The sequence below is a fragment of the Mesocricetus auratus genome, unplaced genomic scaffold, assembly GCF_017639785.1.
Source record: "Mesocricetus auratus isolate SY011 unplaced genomic scaffold, BCM_Maur_2.0 Super-Scaffold_100008, whole genome shotgun sequence".
NCBI lineage: Eukaryota > Metazoa > Chordata > Mammalia > Rodentia > Cricetidae > Mesocricetus > Mesocricetus auratus.
The window spans coordinates 67,792,208-67,812,976 of record NW_024429192.1 but is presented as its reverse complement, the minus strand read 5'-3'; the positions used below and the strand labels follow the sequence as shown (position 1 = coordinate 67,812,976).

Genomic DNA, 20,769 nt, shown 5'->3' with positions numbered 1-20,769 from the left:
ACTACCAATGGAAAACACATTCAAACAAAAACTAAAAAAACCCCAAATCCAAAGAAACTCATTGACTATGTTCACACCAACCCGTCGCTGCCTTCCTTGTGGGAGAACTGAGGCACAGAGGAAGCTGAGTCCCTTGTACCGCATCATACAATGTACAGGTGGAAGCACACAGACTTCAAGGTAAGCAGTTAAGAGTCTCGGGCTTAACCATCCCCCCCCCCCACACACACTGATCTGGCTATGCAGCCTCTGGCCTGAGTGTGGCCAGTGCTTCAGACCTCCTTTCCAGATGTTTCTTATTTTGACTGTTCTACTCTGCACACACAAAAGTTTATTACCTGGCTAATTGGTATCATCCCTGGCATTGAAAACAATAGCCCTGACAGGATTCTGTGGGACAGGTGGCAATCACACCACAATTTCTTGGGGCTGCAAATCTATCACGTTATCATGGTCACAGCACAATGCCCATGGGAGGGTGTTACCTACCATTGTCCTTCTCATTAATGGAGCATGAGCCTCATTAGGTCTTTGGTTTGAAGCTGAACAATGACACTGCCACTTCCACGGGCATGGGGGTTCATCTCTGTCGCCTTATTCTCACCTTATTATGTGTTCCCCTCTCTTGAACTTATGCGGGATTGAAAAAAATACAGTTTAGACACAGGACTTTCCATTTATGTTCATTTATTTCTTCTGGTTCTCGGTCCGAGCCTCCTCTAGCCTAATCAGATCATAGTTCTGTGACCTTTGTCCCAACTCTCCCATCATTTGGGGATTAAGTTACATAATGGCAAAATCAGGGATCAAGTCTCCCCATGGTTGGTGTAACATGTGACCCATGGTGTGGTAGTAACCTTAGTGTACAGGTGCTTTATTGCTGTGGTGTCTTCAGGACCCTGGTCCTAACCAGACCATTTGCATTTTAAGGTGGCATCATGGAGCTTTAGGTGGGATGGACTTAAGAGAACATACCCTCACCTAGGAGCTAGATGGAAATCCAGGTATGCAGACCTCAGCCCTGTGTTGTTTTTTTCTTCCAAAACAAAAGACACTATGCTGTGCTCACACTGAATTTTCTAAATGAGTTCCTGACAACCTCTATCAGAAAAGTAATAAAAGAATCTATCTGAAGTCAACTATATTACCCATGCACAGGTGTCAATCATCGACTCTTGTTTCCAGGGAGTAGAAGGAAGTGCCTCCAAATGTAGTTTTCTTAGTACACCCTTTTGTCTCCGGGAATCTGGTGTGACATTTGTCCCTGCCTCTCATTGGATAGATTCTCCTCTCTCCTACACAGATCAGAGTGACTTCTGAATGATAGCTATAGAATTATGAACAGCTTGGACTCAAGTGTATGTGTGAGTTTTCCAGGGCCATTAAGTTCTCTGTTGCCCTGCCTTAGACATGGCGGGGACTTTAGCATCTTTTCCCCCACTTTTAACTTAGCGCCTGTCCCAGTTCATTGCTCTGTTGCTGTGATAAACACTGACCAAAACTGAGCCCAGGAGGAAAGAGTCAGGAACCGGGAAGCAGGAACTGAATCACAGGCCATGGAGGAGTGCTGCTTGCTGGCTCGTTGCCCAGCGGTTGCTCAGCCTGCCTTCTTAGACAGTTCAGACCATCTGCTTAGGGGTGGTACCACCCACAAAGTGCTGGGTCTTCCTACACCAACCATCCGTCCAGACAAAAACCCGCAGACCAGCCCAAAGGCCAATCTCATGGAGGCGATTTCTCTATTTTGGGTTCTCCTTCCCAGGTGGCTCCAGTTTGTGTCCAGTTTATTAACATCACTGGCAGAGCGCCACCAGCGATACGGAAAGGAAGATGACATTAGGAATGGCAGAGTCCTACTGAACTATGCCTCCCATGTCTTGTTCTGCACATCATGTAATGTTCTCCTCAGCTGCAGCCTTCCTGGAGCCAGCCTTGTAGGTCAGAGGTGTTCTTTGCGAAGTTACTCCTGGCGTGACTATAAGCTGCCTTTGTGTCTCTGTGCATAGCCCCCCATAATGCATGGGCTCATCCTGGCCTCCCTGTTGCCGTCATGGTGACTTGGAAACAACAAGAGCCCCTTTCCCCCTTCCTTCTCAATGCGTTTAATGATCTGTTAGGAGTTTGTCTTGGGAAGTGTTCTTATTGGTCCACCCTTCCTCTGCTATTACTAATTAGGAATGTGGGCTCACTGTGCCAAAACTTGTCTGTACTTCAAAATGAGCTTTCCTCAGCTCTGCGCCTGGAATTGTCCCCTTTCCTGCGCCTCTTCCAGATGAGATGGCTTCTTCCCTTTCTGGCTGGAGTAGCTTCCACAGCACCTCAATTTTTCATTGCTGACTGACCTATGTCTTCCCTTCTGAGAAGTAGTAACAGGCACAGCCACCCGTGGCCAGACCTCCTTGAGCACCAGGCTGGTCTTCGCCTACATCACCTTTTAGGTTCCGGGTAGTGAGGGAGACGCCACTGCTGTCCCAATGGGTGGTGATGGCGCTGTCTCAAGGTCACGGCACAGATGCAGAGGGAGGTTGCCAACACAGGCACTGGATGCCAGATTCCACTCAAGATGAGGTGGTGAAGCCGATGCTGGAGTTGCAGCAAAACTCAGCCTGCAGCTGTTGTTTGAACAATTGAATCTCCCACTGCCCTCTATCGTATAAGGGCTTAGATGTTAGTGTTATTAAATCCTGTCTCTAGGCCAGATTTGTTTAAAAAACAGCAACCCATAAAACCAAAGAACCTCTCCCTGACCACCAGCACTCTCCCTGACAAACAGTCACCTTTCTTCCTTGCTGGCAGCCTTAAGTGTCCTGTCTATCTGTACCCATTACCTGCTACGAGTGTTAACTGTTGCTGTTTCCCTAGAAGAGCAATCCTGTCTGCTCTTGGCAGACTGCCTCTGCCATCCTCTAGCCAGTGTAGAGTGGGGCAAACAGGAGGACCCTGGGGTGTTTGACACCGAACTCTCCACACTCGGGAAGAACACGCTTGGGCTTGGAAACAGAGGATTTAAATCCTGGCTCTGTTGTGAGACTGCTGTGTGATTCTGGGCTGGTCCTTGATCTCTCTGAGCTTTAAATAGTCACCTGGGAAATGAGGGTGGGGATGAGCAAGTTTTGCTGAGAGCAAGGCAATCCCTAACTCCTGCATTATTTGAGTCCCCCAGCTCCCTGAGTTTGGCTGGAGCAGCTTAATGCAGCCCTTCCTTCCTCCGCACACCTGCCTCCTAGCCACTGTCTCTATTTCCTTTGGAACTCCCTGACGCAAGGCTTGCTGTACTGAGTCTGAGAAAGTGAAGCCAGGGGTGGAGCATTGCAAGCCTAACTGGAACACAGAACACGGCCTGTTCCCCGGCTAAATCCTCCGTGTTCCATGACGTCATCCGGCCCCCTCCCGGGTCCCCATCCGGGTGGCTCCAGGGAGAGCCTGGAGGCCTTTTCCTGAGCTAGGCTGGGGCTGGCAGGTTTGGCTCGGAGCCCTGGGAGCCCTGACTGAGCTGCCCCAACCCGGTTCACAGCCAGGCATGCGGCTCAAAGTCGGGGCTTGTGAGCGCGCACAAACTCCAGATCGTCCTGCCTGGGTGCTGCCACCAGCTGCAGGTGTGACATGGGCCCCTGAGGCCCCACCAGTGGTGAATCTAGGCCCCGGTTGTGGTCCACGGCGGCCCCAGCACCCGTAATTCTGGCTTCTTCAGAGCGGGGATGGTTCTTATGGTCGTTGTGTAGGCAACAAGAGAATAGGTTAGGAGGCCACAGGCCTTGATGAGCAAATGACTAAAGCGCTCGGGATTAATGTTCACCGCCCTCCCCCATGCTTTGGACCTCTGCAATTCGGGGCCGAACCTAGACTCTCCCAGCTCTCATTTGCTGAGGGAGTCGACAGCATTAGAGAGGAGGGAGGCAGAGCATCATGCACCCTGCAGCAGGCCCTCCACTCTGACCTGAAAAGCGAGGGGGGGGGGGGTTCCTGCATCCCAGCCCTGCCGACCCTTTTCTGTAGGTCCTCGGGAATAGAGATTCTATTTATTTGACGACCTGTTTCAGTTTTTACACTGGTTATCCTTAACCTGGATTCTCCACACCACCCGCAGGCAGACTTTCTCAGGGTTGGAAGCAGCTTGTTTTTGTATCGAAGCTCCACCCACCACTGGGCTGGGTCTGCTCGGGGAGCAAGGAGGTGGAGCTCAGGCCTGAAGAGCTCTGGGGGCTCCCGCTGGCTCTCAGCTTCCGGCTCCCCGAGAATTCCTTTTTCAGGGTGCTCTACGGCTGCATTATTTCTGACACGCCCCTCCCCTTTCACTTCGTTGTAGTCTGTTTATTATGGGTATTTCTAAAGGTGCAGGAAAAAAGACCCAGCATAGAGGTTACATACGGCTGCCAATCTTGTTCAGGGTCCATCCACTTTCATGTCGAGTTGTTGTACAGGAAACCAGGATTTTTTCTTTTCGTCCGTAAATACTGTGTCTTTAAAATTACTTCAGTCACCATCACTCTTCAATGACAATCACAATTCCTTAACTTTCTCAACAGTCCCCTTTTTTCTAATGACCGATTTGTCTGAAGGTATTACTGGGTTTAGTTGGTTGGATCTGTTGGGTTTGGGTGGGGGGCGGTGATCGATAACTTTCCAGTACTTTTCTTCTTTGGAGGCAGGGTCTAAGGACGATACTGAGGCTTTTCCCAGTGAGTGACCCAACCCAAGGAGTATCTCTCCTGCTGAGCCAGAAATACTGGGCTGTGTCTATAGAAAAGGTCTTTCAATTACAGTGTGGAGGGAAGAGGGCTGAGATGGAGCACAACCTGACCTTTAACTGGGTTCTGGTGGCTGGGGGTAGGGGGCTTCCTTTGATGCCTGGTTAGAGTTTCAGACCTAGCATGGGCAAGAGTTGGGAAACTGACTTAACCCTGGGTAACTCTCCCCTCTTTTAAGGGAACCAGCAAAAATCAAGCAGAGAGCTGCAGTAAATCTTCCTGTGTAGTCCCAAGATTCTTATGGAGCCAGGGAGAAGTCAGGGTGTGGTGGACAGGAGGGGCAAGAGTCCTTTCTGATTTGGCTTGGTAGTCTAGAAGGCATTTCAGGGTTCTGGGGAAGATAGTAGCCGAGGTTGCTAGTGAGCTGGGTCCTAGTAACTGCCTGTTAGATTAAATTGTTCCGTGTGGCCAAAGAGTTGGTGCCTGTTTACTTTCCCTTTTATTCTGATAAATTCCTACCTACCTGAGATGCAAAGGCTCCTAAAACTGTTCTAAGTGTCTAGTAGGTAAGCAAGTCTTCCTTTTCTGCATTTCCCCTTGGATATGACGTATGTTCTGCCGTATGTCCCCCAAGAGACATGAAGCTCAGTAGAGATAAGGACAGTGTTCCACATAGGCCCAGGCATATGTAACCCATACTGGGTGTTTAGCATAACTACCTGTGACTTGAAGGCAAAGAATCCATGGGGGAAATCCTCATTTTCCTAACATGGAAAACAAGCTGTGCTGTGAAGACCATCGACAAAAATCTTCCCAGATGAATCTGCCCACCTCTCTAGGTGAATAGTGATGGCTAAGTGAAGTGGACTCAATGTTCCAGGAGAGGCAGTGGTTCGAATGCCAACCCTGGTCTGCAGGAAGTCATCTCTGATCATGACTAAGGTGCCACACCCCACAGCTCCCAACAGGAAGAGGCTGGTTGCTGAGGCAGAGAGGACAGAAGCAGAAGCACTCGTCCATCAAGCATAAGTGAGAACTTACTCTCTGCCAGATCTAGGAATGGAGTGAAATAGGACAGGACCCATTCCCCCAGGGCTTTCTCAGGTCAGTGTTGGAGACAGGTGCTGCTTATGCTTACCAACAAGGTTTCCAGGAAAACAAAATCAATGACTGAGCAATTGTTGTGTTCCAAGGTATGAACACTCTGACGATAGCAAGATACAACATCAGCAGAAAGAGCCGGGAGGAGATGCACCCGCAAGCACCTGACTTTGATGCACCGATGGCTGGAGACAGAGACCCAAAAGGAAGTGCACACCTTCCTATCTGCAGGACTTATGGCTAGAATTAGAGAATTTATTCTGAGTGTATGCAAAATAGCCAGGGAAGTCACTATATTTGTTTTCCCTAGAGAGGGACGAGTAATGTTTTCGGAGTGAATTTCTGCTATGTATTGTGAAGGAAGACAGTCTACATTGAGTGGAGAGAGCAGTCTTGGGAAGGCCTGCCTCTGTATAAAAATGGGTCTGACATGTAGGTAAATCTTACAGGCAATGGCTTTCCGTGTGATAGGAGAGGCTATTTGACAGGATTTTGGGAGCTGATGTCTATTGTGGGCAGTAAGATAATAACATCTACATACAATACTGCACATCGTGTTTAGCAACTTACAAACCAGGCACATCACATATTTTATATCTAATCCGTTTAACTCTGCAGCATCAGTGTTTATATGCTCATTTTGCAGATGAGGAAACAATGACCTGATGAAACCAAGGGAGGTCTTTCTCTTTCAAACTTCTAGTTAGAGCTTGCCTTCCCCAAACCTCCAGGTTTCTTTTGTAAGACACAGTGGCAAGATCAAGAAGCCAAGCCAATGTGGAAAGCTTGTGCATGAGACCTGTTGGTGCTGTGCTGCTACCTATGAGACAACGTGTAGCGTGGTCTCTAACAGGAGTAGTCAGCTGGGCCTGGAGAGATGGCTCTGTGGTTAAGGGCACTTGGTGCTCTCATAGAGGACCTGGGTTGGGTTCCCAGCACCCACCTAACAATTCACAACTGTCTGCACCTTCAGTTCCAAGGGTCTGATACCCTCTTCTGGCCCCAGGAATACTGCACATATATCGTACATACAACAACAACAACAACAAAATCTTTTTAAAGGAGATGCCTCCAGGAGAATTAGGAGACATATAAGAACTAGGAATGTATAGCTTGCTGTGAATTAATGTGATACTATGTAAAAGATACATCAGTAGCCCTATGAAAGGCAGTCATATGCAAGAGTGAGGAGGATGGTAATATGCCCGCAGTGGGGACTTCATTCATGCATCCACCCATACTGTATATTTATGTTATTCCAAGCAGTGTGCCAAATGCCAGAAATAATCGCAAGGAACAGGACATTCAACTCTCGTTCAGTATGAGGGAGAATGTTCTGAAAGTCCATGCTATCTAGACATGAGGCCAATGCCTAGATGGAATTTTCTAAGCTTCTTAAGGGCTTCCTGCCCTTCCAATGATCAGGAGGAGGCTAGAGGCTCACTCATTAGGATGTGCTAGAATGACTCTTTTGTTGAGCGTGTAAGTTAAAATAAAATCCCTTCCAGTTCAGAGATCCGAAGTTGAGCATTTACTCTGGCAGGCGACTGCATGCTGCACTGAAGCATCTTGTCCTGCTGTCCCTCTTTGCCCAGCCTTGACCTCCCAGCTGCAGGCTCCACATTCTCTGACAGCTAGCTAGCCTGGGAAGGAGCCGCCACCTGTGACAGGAATGATGGAGTTCTGGTGAACTCGTGTGGCTAAAGGAATGTGGCATTGAAGCCATGCACACACAACCTGCTTAAGAACATCCCATGGGCAGAAAACGTTTTCTTCCTCTTTAGCCTTACTCTGTTGCTATGCCAGGAGGGCACAATGGTGCCTTTGACAGGGGCAGCTGGAAGGGGGTATTGGCAGGAGGTTGGGAGTAGAGTGCTGCAGCTGGGAGTGGGGGTGGGGGGCTCAAGTTCATGTCCAGGAGTGAGCCTGCATTGGGTGCCAGTTTCCAAAACAGAGCTGCTGTTTCTCAGAGCTGGTGGTGGCGGGCTGCCTCAGAATTGGACAGAGGGCAAAGCCATTTCCTCTCCACAGCTCCACCTCTCCAAGTTTAGAAAAACGTTGGTATGTTAGGGTTTCTTGCTCAGGATGCTGCCTCTCTGGGGAGCTGAGGCCATTGCCTGGATGGGATGTTCCAAGAGTCCAACTCCATTAAGCAGGGTGGAACTGTAGCCGTAGGACCTGGCAAGGCTCCAGGACAGGTAGACTTCTGAGCAACAAGCAGGGTTCAGAACGGAAGCCCTTTCTTCTTCCTTACAGGGTCACTCGCTCCAGTCTCGCTGCCCAGCATCCTCGCTGCCCAGCATCCTCGCTGCCCAGAATCCTCGCCGCCCAGCATCCTCGCTGCCATACTGGCTCTGCCCACTCAGGGTTTTAACTCAGTTCGGTGGGAAAGAGGTGGGAGAGCCCTGGCATTTCCTGTCCTGGTTCACAGTTGTCCAGACCCTCTGTGACAGCCCAGAGCTGGGCGTGGGATGTCTTCCCACTCTCTTGGGGGTTAGGAGGTCTGAGTGCCAGACTGTTAGCTCTGGCATCCATTCCCCATGTTATGTTACAGTGGAGCAGGTGGCTCCCTCTCATTTTAGCAGCTGCCATCAAAAAGGTGTGACTCCAAGTGGTCACTGGCAATTTCTATTAATGTTCACACTAAATACGAGAGTTTCACACTTTCATTCAACTTGTTTTTTTTTTTTTTCTATCAGCAAATCGCAGCAACCAAGGAAGTACTTCCTTTTAGGTTCCTTGATGCAAAATTTGACTGCAAAATCGAAAGAGTGGCCTTGCTTCAGAAAGCTAACCATCCAGTGCACATGGCAAGTCCTGAAGGGGAGTTGGCCTGTCACCTAAATACCCATGTGCATTAGTTGCACAGTAGAAGTGTAATGCAGAACTGTCCCTCAGTGGGTGTCCTGGCATTGTGGGGGACCTGTGGGGCTGGCATCACAGACCTAGGTATGAAACTCATCTGGTCTTAGAGTATTTATTGTATTTATTTTGAGACAGGGTCTTACTGTGTAGCCTTGGTTAGTGTGGAACTTGCTAGGTAGACCAGGTTGGTCTCCAGCTTACAGAGATCTGCCTGTCTCTGCTAGGATTTAAAGGTGTAAGCCACTGTGCCTTTAATGATGAGTGCTAATTTATATTCATGAGACTTTATGAGGATAATACACAGGATACAGAATTGTTATGGTAATCAAGACTTTGTATGGAAGTGCTAGGATTTGTGGATTGTAACAGAATTGAGGTACACATATTCATGCATAAGGACATTTAGTCAGTCCTGTGTTAGAGTCTTTGTCCTTCATTAAAGAGCTAATTCTTTTCCTTCTCTAACCCCACAGGCATAAGAAAGACACTTTCTCTTCTGCATTCTATAAACCATATTTGTTTGTTCTATTCTTTGTTTGACAGTTCAGTTGTATAGGGAACAGAAGGATTAGAATATTTTTCCTCCCCGAAGTATCTGAATCATAAATTGTGGTAAGGAAGACTATGGACTCTTTTTTAATATTCTAGAACATCTAAGGAAGCTAATTCATTTCCCACAGACAGGCTCTCATGGCTCACTCTTAACCTTGAAAGATACATTGCTTGGGGAAGTTATTCTTTTACCAAGGGACTTTGGCAGCTAAAAGCTAAGCTTTCTTGGGGCAGAGGTTAGCTGACAAGATCTTCCAGAAACTTGCTGGAGACAAGGCTCTAACCTGGAATGTTAGCAATGGGACTCCTGCTCCAGTCCTCTGAGACTTCCTGGGGCAAACTACCAGACACACTGCACGTCACCCAGCTGTTTTTGACAAAATGTAGGGATGAGGCTTAATCTTTAAAAGTCATTCCAAGTCCTTGGAAGACACAAAGTATGTTATTGTCAGGAATCCGAAGACAAAGGAAAATCAAAGCAATTCACAAAAAAACAAAGGCAATAAAAGAGAATGAAAAAGTAAAAGTATATAGATGAACAGAACTTGATATGAACTGCAGGGTGCACATTAGCAGGAAATACAAGAAGAGGGTCACTTGAGGGAGAGAAGAAGTTGCATCAGAGCTGAACACAAACAATGGAATTTCATAAGGGGAATTTAACAAAAAGTTTATCCCGAGTCAGCGGAACAATGTTGAGTCCATGAAGGAGACTTGCAGTCAGTGCACAGGTAAGGGGTAGGGAGGCATGCATCCTGGAGCCATGTTTGAAAATGGATTTCATGGATTTAAAGAGACCAGTAATCCTAGCACTGCTGGAGCCTGGTTGGTGAGACTGAAAGGACACTAGGTCACTCGAACATGTGACTCTGGCAGGCCTCGCCCTTCTCCTCCATTCCCGTTGCTTTAGATTACATTCCTAAAGCTAGTCATCAAGGTCTATCCCCTTATTCCACCACTCGGTCCTCCTGAGGCTGACCACCATGGTCCAGTTATCTAAGTACTGAAGTCCAGCAATCAAAGCCCCCTTTGGCTCATCTAATTAGCATGACCAACCAAAACATACTGCTGCATCCTAGCCTATCCTAACACAGACCTCCCCTTTATTCTCTTCTTAAAAATGATACCTGCAAGGTCATTTGCGAGTCAGAAAGCAGCCACTTTAACTTTTCTTCCCCACTTACTAAAGGCTTTCTCTGTGAAAACGAGTGTTTGGGTGGTTTGTGCCTAATCTAGGGTCTGAGAGGGAACCCCCCCTGTGTGTGGGCTTCCTTTAGAGATCGTTGGTTACTTTTCTGTTTTTTTTCCCCCTCCATATTTTTGATGCATTTGTCATTTTGACCTTTGAAACCAGTAAAGATGAGCGCACATTTAGGAGACAGTACTAGGAGACCAGGGCGGGTGCCTCTGGAGTGCTGACACTTGCAGATGGGCTGGAAAGGAAGGCTGGGGTGGTCAGAGCTGCTGAGGGGCTGGGAAAAGAAGCCCGGGGGGGGGGGGGTCAGAGCTGCGGGAGGGCTACACTGGGACAGCTGCTGGACACGGGGCCCACTGGCTTGATTGAGGAAGGAAACGCTCCAGGATACTTTCACCCCAAGATGCCCTAGCTTTACTTTTAGCTTTTCTCACTTCCTTCTCCCCTGAAGATGTTTCCATTTAATCCACTCTGATTGGTTGTTCTGAGTGGCCATCCCTATTTATTTGTTCCATGCTCTGAAAGGCTAACAAAGTTCATGTCGTGTCAGAAGAAACCAAGGCTTAAAGATTCCTTCCAGTGCAAGTTAGGAGTATGCAAAACAGCAGGGGGCGGCGGGCAAGGCAGGGTCAGAGGACACCCAGCTGGTCCCTGAGAGCCATTTTCTTTTCTGTCACACCCTGGCTGAGTGAACTTGATCAAGCTAATTAATCTACCAAGCCCTTGCTCTTTGTCTTTTGAATAATAACGGCATTGGTGAGGTTGGCACAGTTACTCGTGGTAGAGGTGCTTACCATGCTATGTAACAGTTTCCTCAGAGATTGAAACATTCCATCCTGCAAGCAAACTCTATAAACAGGAAGGTAACAACTCAAAACAGCTTCAGGAAGCCCCTGAAACTGACCAGATTTACTAGACCCCTCCCTGCCAGAGGGGCAGAGCCATGTTGTAAAGTCTCTGAGACTAGAGCAGCTGCATGAAGAAGCAGACACCAGCTGAGCTGCCAAGAAGAGTCTTAAACTAACCGAGGCACCTGGAAAGGACACTAACCCACTGAGCCACCTGCAGGCTGTGCAGTGTGCTCCAGGATCCCAGCTTTGTGAGCTGTCACCCGTGCTGAGGTGGACTCTCATACTACAGCTGCCTCTGAGTCATTTCTGGGTCTGTAAACAACCCCTCACTCACATTACTGTAAGTAACCCTAATAAAAGTGGACTTTGGTCTGTTGTGGGTTTCCTATCTGGAATGAGTAGACATGTATATTGCGTCTCTCCAGGAGAAGTTTTGTTATACAACAAATACCCAGAACTCACATGGTAGAAAGAGAGATCTGAGCACAAGTGCTTTCTGACCTCCACACATGTGTTATGGCTCATATGAACACACACAGACACATACAAACATAGACATTCACACACACACACATACACACACACACACACACACACACACACACACACACACACACTGCAATTTAAAACGTGGCATTGGATCAGTTAGCTAGAGATCTGCCCAACCTTAAAGTGACCTGACTCAATATTTACAAAGGTTTTTGCTTTGCTTGAGACAAGGTCTCACTGTGTAGCTGTCTGGATTGGTACTCATTGTGTAGCCCAGGCTGGCCTCAAACTCGCTGAGATCCTCCAGTCTTGGCCTCCTGACTCCTGGGACCACAGGATAACCCAACACACCCTGCTTTATGAAGCTTCTTTACACACACAAGTTATGCTCTGAGAGTTTAGGATTGTTATAGGCAAGATTCCAGTCATCCACTGGGTGGGATGTTGCTGGCATAAGGCCCTTTTTAATTTTTAATTTTCATTAAGCATTTTAATGAAAGTTAAATTTATAAAACATATGAGTAACCATGTTAAAAGCATACAGTTCAGTGGCATTTAGCATTCTCATCCACATAGTCTTTTGATGCCTTTTTTTTTATGTGCATTGGTATTTTGCCGCCATGTATTCTGTGTGGGGGGGAGGGTATCGGGTACTCTGGAGTTACAGACACTTGTGTGAGCTGCCACCACATTGTCTTTTTAAAGTGACATTGTAAGACTCATTTAGGTCAGTTTCATTTTGTTGTAATAAAGACACTGCATGGCACACCCATGCTCAAACTGGGGTACAGCAAGTTCCCCAGGTGCAGATGGAGAGGCACTAGCCAGGTCAGAGGGCCCATAAACACACTCTCAGGTTCAAGTGCATACCAGGCGTCTCCCTGAGGTGGTTTGCCACTTACACTCCCATTGGCAGGGTCTCAGTGCTGGCTTTTGCACTTCATGACCAACAGTGGACTGGGCAATTGTGGAGCCATAGAGAGCAGTTAAAAGTAAGGCAGCAGTGTGTGTGTGTGTGGGGGGGGTGTCACAGCACAGGGCTGCAGGCTTAGAGGGATGGTGTGGGAGGCGGGGCTAAGGCAGGGGGTGTGGTTTTGAATCCAGCCTGTGCACCTACATAGCAAGACTCTCTGAAAACAGCTTGGTATTGGCACAAAAATAGACAGGTAGACCAATGGAATAGAATTGAAAATCCGGGTATTAACCCACACACGTACGAACATCTGATCTTTGACAAAGAAGCTAAAATATACAATGGAATAAAGAAACCATCTTCAACAAATGGTGCTGGCATAATTGGAGACTGGCATGTAGAAGAATGCGGATCGATCCATGTTTATCGCCATGCACAAAACTTAAGTCCAAATGGATCAAAGACCTCAACATAAATCCAGCCACACTGAACCTCTTAGAAGAGAAAGTGGGTGGTACCCTTGAACGAATTGGTACAGGAGACAGCTTCCTGAACATAACACCAGTAGCACAGACAGTGAGATCAACAATTAATAAATGGGACCTACTGAAACTGAGAAGCTTCTGTAAGGCAAAGGACACAGTCAGCAAGACAAAAAGGCAGCCCACAGAATGGGAAAAAATATTCACTAATCCCACATCTGACAGAGGGTTGATCTCCAAAATTTACAAAGAACTCAAGAAGCAAGTCTCCAAAACAGCAAAGGACCCAATTAAAAAGTGGGCTGCAGAACTAAATAGAGAGTTTTCAATAGAGGAGTCTAAAATGGCTGAGAGGCACTTGAGAAAGTGCTCAACATCCTTAGCCATCCGGGAAATGCAAATCAAAACAACTCTGAGATACCATCTCACTCCTGTCAGAATGGCTAAAATCAAAAACACCAATGACAATTTATGCTGGAGAGGATGTGGTGAAAGGGGAACACTCCTCCATTGCTGGTGGGAGTGCCAACTGGTTCAGCCACTTTGGAAATCAGTATGGAGATTCCTCAGAAAAATGGGAATAAACCTACCACATGACCCAGCAACTCCACTCTTAGGCATATATCCAAAAGATGCCCATTCATACAACAAAGATGTCTGTTCCACTATGTTCATAGCAGCTTTATTTGTAATAGCCAGAACTTGGAAGCAACCTAGATGTCCCTCACCCGAAGAGTGGATAGAGAAAATGTGGTACATCTACACAATGGAGTACTATTCAGCAGAAAAAAATAATGGAATCATGAGATTCGCAGGCAAATGGATGACACTAGAAGAAACCATCCTGAGTGAGGTAACCCAGTCACAAAAAGAGAAACATGGCATGTACTCTCTCATATATGGATTTTAGACATAGATCTGGGGAGTGCCAGCCTACAATCCTATGGCCAGAGAGTCTGGGAAACAGAAACTTCATTTAGTGGCCGGTTAAGTACTGAGCTGAACTCAAGAAAGCCAGTAACAGAGAGGGAGGACTGATGATCAAAGGGATTAAGACTGGGCTGGTTTAACCCCCAGAAACAGCTGACCAGACAAAGGTTAACTCTTGAATCCCAGGCATCAGCCTGGGAATCCAGCATGGGACTGATCAATACCCCCTGAATTTGGGTGTCAATGAGGAGGCCTAGGGAACCTATTGAGCCTTGGGCAGCAGATCAGTACCCATCCCAAGTATACACACGGACTTTGGACTCCCATAGAACAATGTGAGGTGCACTCTCACCCTGAACTCTTGGGGAAGGGTCTAGGCCCTGCCCTATATGAAATGACAGACTATGGACACCCCCATGGAGGGCCTCACCCTCCCTGGGGGAATGAGGGGATAATGGGGGGGATAACGGGGGGGGGGTTGGGGGGATGGCAAGGGAGGAGGGGAGGGAATGGGAGCGGGACCTGGAACTGACTTGTGAAGCAACCTCGTTTCTTATCTAAATTTAAACTGGAAAAAAAAAAGAAAGTTATTTGAATGTATGTTAAACATTAATGTAATTTTTGAAAGGTTATATCTGATTTTTTTTACCAAAATAAATCTGGAGAAAAAAAAAGTTAAAAAAAAAGTTAAAAAAAAATAAAGAAAATTAAAGAAAAAAGTACAGGAAGTAGGGAGGGAGACTGGGGAGCCGGAGAGAGGGGAGGTGGATGTAACCAAAAAGCATTGAATATATGTATGGAACACTCAAAGAATAAATAAAATATACCAAAAAAGGCAAAAAAAAAAAAAAAAACCAAACAAGTGAACAGAAACAAAACTCAGCAATGACAAACAAAAAACCTAAACCAAATCATCTCCCAGATAGCAAACCAGTTCCAAACTGTCAGGAAGTGGCCTCAGAATACTGGGGTGTTGGGGTGTGTGTGTGTTAAAGAAAGAAGGAAGGCTGTGGGGACTTCAGTTTTGCATATACTATTGTATTTCTTTGATCAAAAACTGGTTAAAGGAATGATGCAATACTGATGAATATTGACTGAGAGGAGAATAGATATATTTTCTCTAATACTTGAGTAATTGACATACAGAGGCACTCCCCTCCCCCCGCCTCCCACATATGCTGGCTAACAGTGTTCTGAGCAGCTTCTAGATTTACATGACCTTCCCATCTGTGCTGAAGGTGGTAGCCTTTTCTTGTGAACGTTATCTTAAAGATTAGATTAAATACTAACAAACTGGGGAAATTCTTATTTTTAACCCAGAAAACAAAATAACTGCCACGGAATGTAAGATGAGTCCTCCAGTTGCAGCCTGCCGGCTTTGCCCCACCTAGCTCCAAAAACCTTTAAGATCCTTGGCAAGGCTATTCTGGGCCTAAGGTGGGGGTGGTGAGTCAGACGAGCCTCCTCACTCCACCCCCACCCCAATGCTTTATTCAGGTGAAATTGGGTTAGAACAGATATACAGGGCCTCTTGGAAGCCAGCTCTGAGAATTGGCCTTGAACAGGGCTGGCCTGGTCGGCGGGGCTGCACCGACGAGTAAACAGCCTTGTTGAACACCCTGTTCAGATGCAGGCCTAAGGCTTCCTGAAACAAAGCACTCTGGTGAGTGCTTGCCATATATTTCTTAATGCTCCCTCGAGACAAGCAAATCTCTTCATGCCGGTTCTTAAATTTATCAGGAATAGCAAAGAATAAAGTAGCGAATAATCAACAGACAGGACAGGCACTGACCCTCCAGGTCACTACTGCCTCCCAACTCTTAAGCTCCCAGGCCAATCAGGATGCTAGTCTGAGTCAGGCCAGAGCTAGGGCTGGGGATGTAGGTGAAATCCAACCGCCTGTCATCCTGCCTTCCTGCTCTGCAAAGGTAATTAGGACACTTGCCACGGAGGGCTGCTTTGTAGACTCTGTGGGACTTAGCATCGCTGCCAGTTAAGTAATGAGCCCCAAAGCCCTGGGAACTTAAACTAATGTCATTGGGAACTAGGCTGACCACTCACCCACTCCCACCCCCGTTTTATGGGTGAAAATACTGAGGGACAGGCACCCAGCTCAGTCAGTCACTGAGCCCAAGGGCAGAACTTGTGAACCTCAGTCCAGACTCTGCGCTATTCCAGTGTTGGCTAGGTGTCCACAGGTGAGCAGTGAATACCAGGGTGGGGGCAGGGTGGTGTTGCCTCCGCCGGGTCTGAGGCATTGGGCTGGGCTCTTCAGACAGGATCCACAGGGCTCTGACTCCCATGGTTCCCTGAGACTCTTTGCATTTGGTTTCCCAGCACTAGTTAAGTGGGCTTTTTATTAACAAGCTTTGTGCGTTCTGGGGACTGGTCTCTCTAGTCACCTGAACTTTACGTCAGAGATGGGATCAAGTTCCCTATTTCTACTCAGCTAGCTACCAATCTGAAAGAAAGAGGCTGTAAGCCATGCCTGTGACATTTAATGGAGATTTCGCCTGAAAAAGAAAATACCACTTAGCCTTTTAATTTAGCTATCTGACTTCATGTTGTATATGTATAAGCAAATGTGTGCAACTTTTTGTGTTTGCAGCATGTGCATTTTTGCATGCACCTGAGTGCCTGTGCACACGTGTGGAGGCCAGAGGTTGTCAGGCTCCTCCACAGTCACTCTCTACCTCACTTTATTGTTGTGGAAATAATCTTTTTGTACACTGTGAAGATGTGTCTTAGCCAAGGCACTTTCTGGTTGATTTAATAAGAGGTTAAATGGCCAGACTGGGAGAATGCTGGGAGGAAGAAAAGCGGAGTTCACCAGTGAGACACAGAGGAAGCAGGTGACGAGCATGCCGTGCTGGAAAAAGGTTCCACCACATGGGCGAGCATAGATGAGAAATATGGGTTGATTTAAGATGTAAGAGCTAGCTAGTAACAAGCCTAAGCTACCATCCAAGCATTTATAATTAGTAATAAGTCTCAGTACGGTTGTTTGGGAAGCAGCTGACAAGGACAGAGCCGACTGGCAGTCCCGATGAAAAACCCCACCTATACTCCCTGGACCTGGAGCGCTCTGATTTGGCTAGACTTGCTGGACAACAGTGCTGGGATTACTTTGTCCACTGTGCAGTGGTAAACTCAGGTCCTCACCTCCAATGGAGGTGAGATACTCACTGTCACTATCAACTTTTCACAAACTTTACAATCTGTCCCTGTGTTCCTCACAGTTACTGAGCCCTCAGCCTCAGATCTCCTCATCTGCTAACTGAGGTATGAATACCCACTCTTCATGTTCTGGAGAAATGAGGTGTTGTGTGAGAAAAACTTTTGTAAACTTTGGGGCGATCCTCTGATTTCTCTTGTACCGAGTCATTCCTTCCCTCTTGAGGTGAGTGCTAAGACTGTGTCTAGCACTCGTGGCCGGGGTGGTATGGTTGCCTGAGCTGAGGCAAAGTTTACAGTTCAGTGTGCATGCACAAGTGCTCACACACAAATACACACATACAAACATACACACACATGCACACAGATACATCACACCTGTGCACACATATATACCTACATCCACACACATACAAATATATGCATATACAAATATATACTGTACACCATATATGCACACAATATACACATATTTGCACAAATGCATACACATGTATGCACATATGTACATATACACAGAGACATATGTGTACATGTACACATGTACATAAACACACACAGAGCAGGAAGGAGGAAGAGACTGCACTGAGGTCAGAGGATTTGCTGAGTTTTAACACTTGCTGCATAAATTTGCTTGCTAGTTTCCAAGCTAACTCACTCCAGAACACCTGGGATCTTCCCTTCCTAGTTCAGGCAAAGGACTCTTGGTCGAGTTACTGGGTGCATCGGAGCCTTATTTAAGAGATGTAATATTGCTTGTCTCCCTGGGTTGTCATGTCAAACTCTGACATGTTACGGCCCGCAGTTGAAGCTGAGTTTTTCTGTCCCCTTTTAACTTTCCCCTCCTTTCTCTTCACTCTTCTAACCCTCCAGGGCTCAGCTTGCATTTCTATGCTATTGTGGTTTTAGAAGCAATGAAGGGAGGTAGTGTCTTAATGGCGTCTTCCCAGGTTGGCTGACCTCGGCTGTGCTATTGTCCGTTGTAGCAGGCACACATAGAAGGCCGCTCACCGGCTTCTCTTCCATGTTCCCCCTGATGCTCCCCTGCCTTCTAACACCTGTCACTCACCTGCCCCACCCTCTGTCTTTCAGAGTCTCCTCTTGATCATACCACCTGGGACTACCCACTGTCCTCTGGATGCAGAAATGGTGCCTGTCCTAATCCACTGCCAACCCACTGTCACATGACAACCTAGCCCCGACTCCCGAAGCGTACTCTCATGAATAAATGCTAAAAACAGTTATTATGAAGAGACAAGGAAAACAGGAAGTGCTTCGCAAAGCTCTCAACAAGCCACAGCCTGACAGCCCATCCACTCCCGACACGCTACCGCCATTTGCCACCAGGCCACCAATTCCCAGTGTGGTTGAGGAGGTGCCGCTCGCATTCTGGACCCCAAGGGGACCATCAGGCATGGCCAGCCTGGAGCCAGTGGGGCGGTCCAAAGAGGCAGGGGAGCTGAGCTGCTGTATTCTGGGCACAGTGTCAAGGCCAGCTGCAGGGAGAACAAGGACTCGCTGTGTGTCCGCAGCTGGCCGTGGTTAGGCAGGGCTGTCCCTCACTAGCCGTATATTTAAAGAGCCCCCAACAGAGGGTGGTGCCAGGAGGAAGAATGCACACAGATCTGTTTGCCACTCTCAGCTCCTTCAGCTTTAGCTCCCAGGCAGTGCCTTTATGTATAAATGAGGAGGGCCGGCTGCTCTGCTTCTCCCAGGTCTAGGTAGCCTCAGCCATTTATCACTTGGAGACACAGGTTCTTGGTCTTTGGACCTCTGTGCCCTGTAGCCAAGCTGGCAGGCAGGAAGGTGCCTCCCACCATGGTGTCAGTAACCCAGCAACCAAAAAGGAGAGGCCTGCAGATGAGTCAAGTAGAGACAGCATTGTGGAACCTCTGGCTGTGTTTGTGAACACTCCCCGTGACCGTGGGCACAGCCTCCCTTCCAGCAGGGAGTGGCAGGGCCTTCCCACTCTGCCACAGGCTTAATCCTCCTATCAGAGGGGTGGCCAGGCCTCAACAGAGGCTTATGGCTCACAGCAGCTTCTAGACCTGATTTTTTTTCCAGGACTGGGGGATATGGTAGCAGATTTCCTGCCTGAATATGTTTTTCTTAAGTGCAAAGCAGACTGCAGGCCTGAATTCCAGGAGAAGCTGGGGTTATTAGCAAAGAATCCACGGGCAGAGGCCCAGCGAGTGAAGACAGCAGGTGTGCATAGAAATCTGGTCTCTAATAGGCCAGAGACATGCCCCTGGAAGTCAGCTAGAAGACTTCAGGAGGTCAGTGCTGCAAAAGCGGGCAGGAAGCAGGCGAGCTCGTGAAGCAGGCAAGGGCAAACTGGCTGAGGCAGGCCGCTACAAGTGCTGTAAGTCGTGAGGAAAAGCACAGCCAACGACAGCGTGAGCCTCGTCATTGTGGGGCCCAGTTCAAACTGAAAACGCACAGCTCTTTGTTAAAAAAATATTCAGTTTCAAGATGGTGACCAAAGGGCTCTTCAGGTCACAGGGAGCTTTGTGACTATGTGCAGGCTACACACCCACAGGACGCTTCTGGGCACCTGCCAGTCTGCCCTTTGAGGCAGGTGAGATGGAGGATGCTCTGGTCAACTCTCAGCCCACGAGTAAGTGGGACTCACGGCTGAGGGTCAGAGTGACTACCCTATAAGGATCCCAGAGCCCCAAGATTCACTTGCTTGGGTTAAGAAGGAATTCACCAACAACCGAAGCCCTCTAAATGAGGTCGTATAGATATCTGGGGACAGGATGGTCTACACGATAGACTAGACTTACCTCCAGCTCTATGTGGTCATGGAGTTTCTTACAGGTGGCTGCAAAGGTCTCCGAGGTACCAAATTCAAAATACCACAGCTTGTTCTTCATCCTGGATCATGAAGCAGAGAGACATTTTCAATCAACATTGTGTACTTGAACTGGTCCTGGGGAAAAAAAAAAAACTTTGCTCTTTGGATCCTGTGGCCCAAGCTCCAAGTTCCCCAGTCTTACTCTGCAACACTTGTCAATCGGATTATCAAGGAATAGAAAATGTATCAACATGTTGCTCATGGCTTGGGCATCACAACTCTGGGAGAACTGCTGGCTGGTTCCTGAGGTTCCGGGGGGGGGGGGGGGGCAGGAAAACCATGCTACTCTATGGAACTGCATCAAGGAGCCTTCCTGTGGAAGCCAGCCTGAGGTATCCCTGCTCATGATCAGTGTAGAGCTTCCTTCTGGGCATGGTTAGGGTACAAACACCACACAGCCTTTCCAGACTCAAGACTCACAGTCTTAGGAGAGATGAGGGAAACTCCACACTAACCCAGACCCAGTACATGACAGCTGTCTGGTTTCTGTTTAGAGGAAGCAGTGTGACAAAATTCATACAGATTTGGAAAGGGAGGGAGTAAGGGTGGGTTGCTTGGGAGCCGTGGCCACCGGCTTCCCAGGTGTATGTGTGAAGGCCACTTAGCCCCTCTTCAGAGATGATTTGCTTCAAAGTAGGCGCTTGCCTGTCTGAGCATTACAGATTTTCAGCG

The 20,769-nt window shown here is 47.7% G+C and overlaps 1 protein-coding gene across 6 annotated transcripts in view; it reads right to left on the bottom strand.

Annotated features, from left to right (window-relative positions):
• Dgkg (diacylglycerol kinase gamma) overlaps positions 1–20,769 on the bottom strand; it is a 200,697-nt gene that overhangs the window by 38,697 nt on the left and 141,231 nt on the right. For all 6 annotated transcript variants that reach the window (XM_040751044.1, XM_040751046.1, XM_040751045.1 and 3 more), the window contains one exon: positions 20,027–20,117. In XM_040751044.1, the coding sequence (XP_040606978.1) occupies positions 20,027–20,117 (91 nt within the window). The remainder of the gene's footprint in view (positions 1–20,026; positions 20,118–20,769) is intronic.